Consider the following 1,604-nt stretch of genomic DNA (forward strand, 5'->3'; position numbering starts at 1 on the left):
CTCCCCGCTTGCTCCCGAAAACAGGGCTGCAGGATGCAGAGGCGGGGGGGTCACAGCACAAAGCGCCTCTGTGCAGCACACCCCCGCGGGACCGGCATCGTGCCCTCGCGGGACCGGCACTGCCCTGCCGCTGCCGTCGCTCTGCAGACAGACACGATCCAGCCACCCACGGTCCCGACCACCCCGGGGGGGGGCTGGGGGTGCCAACCCTCCCAGCTGGGGGGAGCCTGGCAACGATGGATACAGGAGCTATGACCCCAAAAAACCCCTATTTTAGAGGATGGCGCTGCAAACGGCGCTGAAACCTGGAAAATTATGAGGAGAAAGGTCTCATGGGGCATCCAGGGACCACGCAGGGTGGGAGTGCTGGGGTCTTGCCTGTTTTTGGGAGGGGAGGGAAGCGCTGGGCAGCAGGAGGGCAGGGTTAGGGATCAGACGTACTCCCGAGCCGTTGAAGGCTGCGACTGCCGGTAGTACTGCTGTCCTCGCTGCTCCTTGGCAGGGCAGGAGCAGCACAGGAGGGAGCCCCCCAGCACGGTGAGGCTGGCGGCCCCCCAGCCGACGAAGAGAGCCGAGCCGAATTCGTACCTGCGGCAAGAGAGAGAGGGAAGGAAGCATCAGGGAGGGGGGGCAGAAAAGGCAGAGGTGCAAATTGAGACGAGGACCCCATGGACACAAGGATGCTTGAAACCCTGACAAGGCTACGGGCGATGTCGAGGCAGATGTTGGGTCTTCTTCTCCCTGGCCATCCCCATCTTTCACGTTGGCTGGATCCAGCTACTAGGTTTCCCCGTGCTTTAATCCTCCCTTGGGCTGAAACTCCATGTGAGCGTTCTTACTCTGTCCCAGCGCAAAGTCGGCAGTGGTACCGACTAAAGCTTTAGCTTCAGGGAGATCTTCTGCAACATGGCAGCTGTGGGGTGACGTAGGTCCCACCCCGTTTGGCACATCTGCCCACGACTCCGCACGTTGCCAAAACCGGCAAGGGAAGGTCCTATGGGAAGCGCAGGGACAAGCTGGGATTCAGAAAAAGAGCATCCCTTGAGCCGGGCTCTTACCTGGCGTTGATGGGGACGGTGCTCTCTCTGAAGAACTCATAGGTCACCTGTGCTGCGTACAAGGACACGGCAGCCAATGTGCACAGACCTGGACATAGAATCATAGAATTATAGAATGGTTTGGGTTGGAAGGGACCTTTAAAGGTCATCTAGTCCAACCTCCCTGCAATGAGCAGAGACAACTTCAACTAGACATCAAACGTTGAACATCAGCAACACCCAGCCCATCACCAAACCTCTCCCCTTCCTCCATCAAACGGCTTTTAAAAGGTGTTTGAGGTCTTCTGCCTCAGAGAGGTGCAAAGGCTGGAGCTGCCTTACCGGAGAGGATGAAGAGGACACCTCCAGCAACAGCGATGCGGCTCTTGGTAACAGGATCCTCTTCGCCAACTTTGGTGCATTTCATGCCCACCACGCTCACAATGATGCCGAAGAATCCCAGGAGGAGAGAAATCACCATGAGAGCCCGGGAGGTCTGGATATGAACTGCAAGCAGGGCGGGGGGGGGGGGGGGGGAAAGACGCCGTTTCAACGCTTCCTTTTCTG

At 58.5% G+C, this 1,604-nt stretch overlaps 1 protein-coding gene across 1 annotated transcript in view; it reads right to left on the reverse strand.

Moving 5' to 3' along the window:
- The window catches only part of CLDN19 (claudin 19), a 2,665-nt gene extending 1,129 nt beyond the window's left edge, over positions 1-1,536 (reverse strand). The window contains exons 1-3 of the mRNA XM_019474545.1: positions 1,380-1,536; positions 1,059-1,146; positions 442-588 (exon numbers count right to left, since the gene is read on the reverse strand). Coding sequence (XP_019330090.1) covers positions 442-588; positions 1,059-1,146; positions 1,380-1,518 — 374 coding nt within the window. The 5' untranslated portion in view covers positions 1,519-1,536. The remainder of the gene's footprint in view (positions 1-441; positions 589-1,058; positions 1,147-1,379) is intronic.
- Positions 1,537-1,604: the final 68 nt, after the last annotated feature.

This window comes from Aptenodytes forsteri, unplaced genomic scaffold (assembly GCF_000699145.1).
Source record: "Aptenodytes forsteri isolate BGI_AS27 unplaced genomic scaffold, ASM69914v1 Scaffold253, whole genome shotgun sequence".
NCBI lineage: Eukaryota > Metazoa > Chordata > Aves > Sphenisciformes > Spheniscidae > Aptenodytes > Aptenodytes forsteri.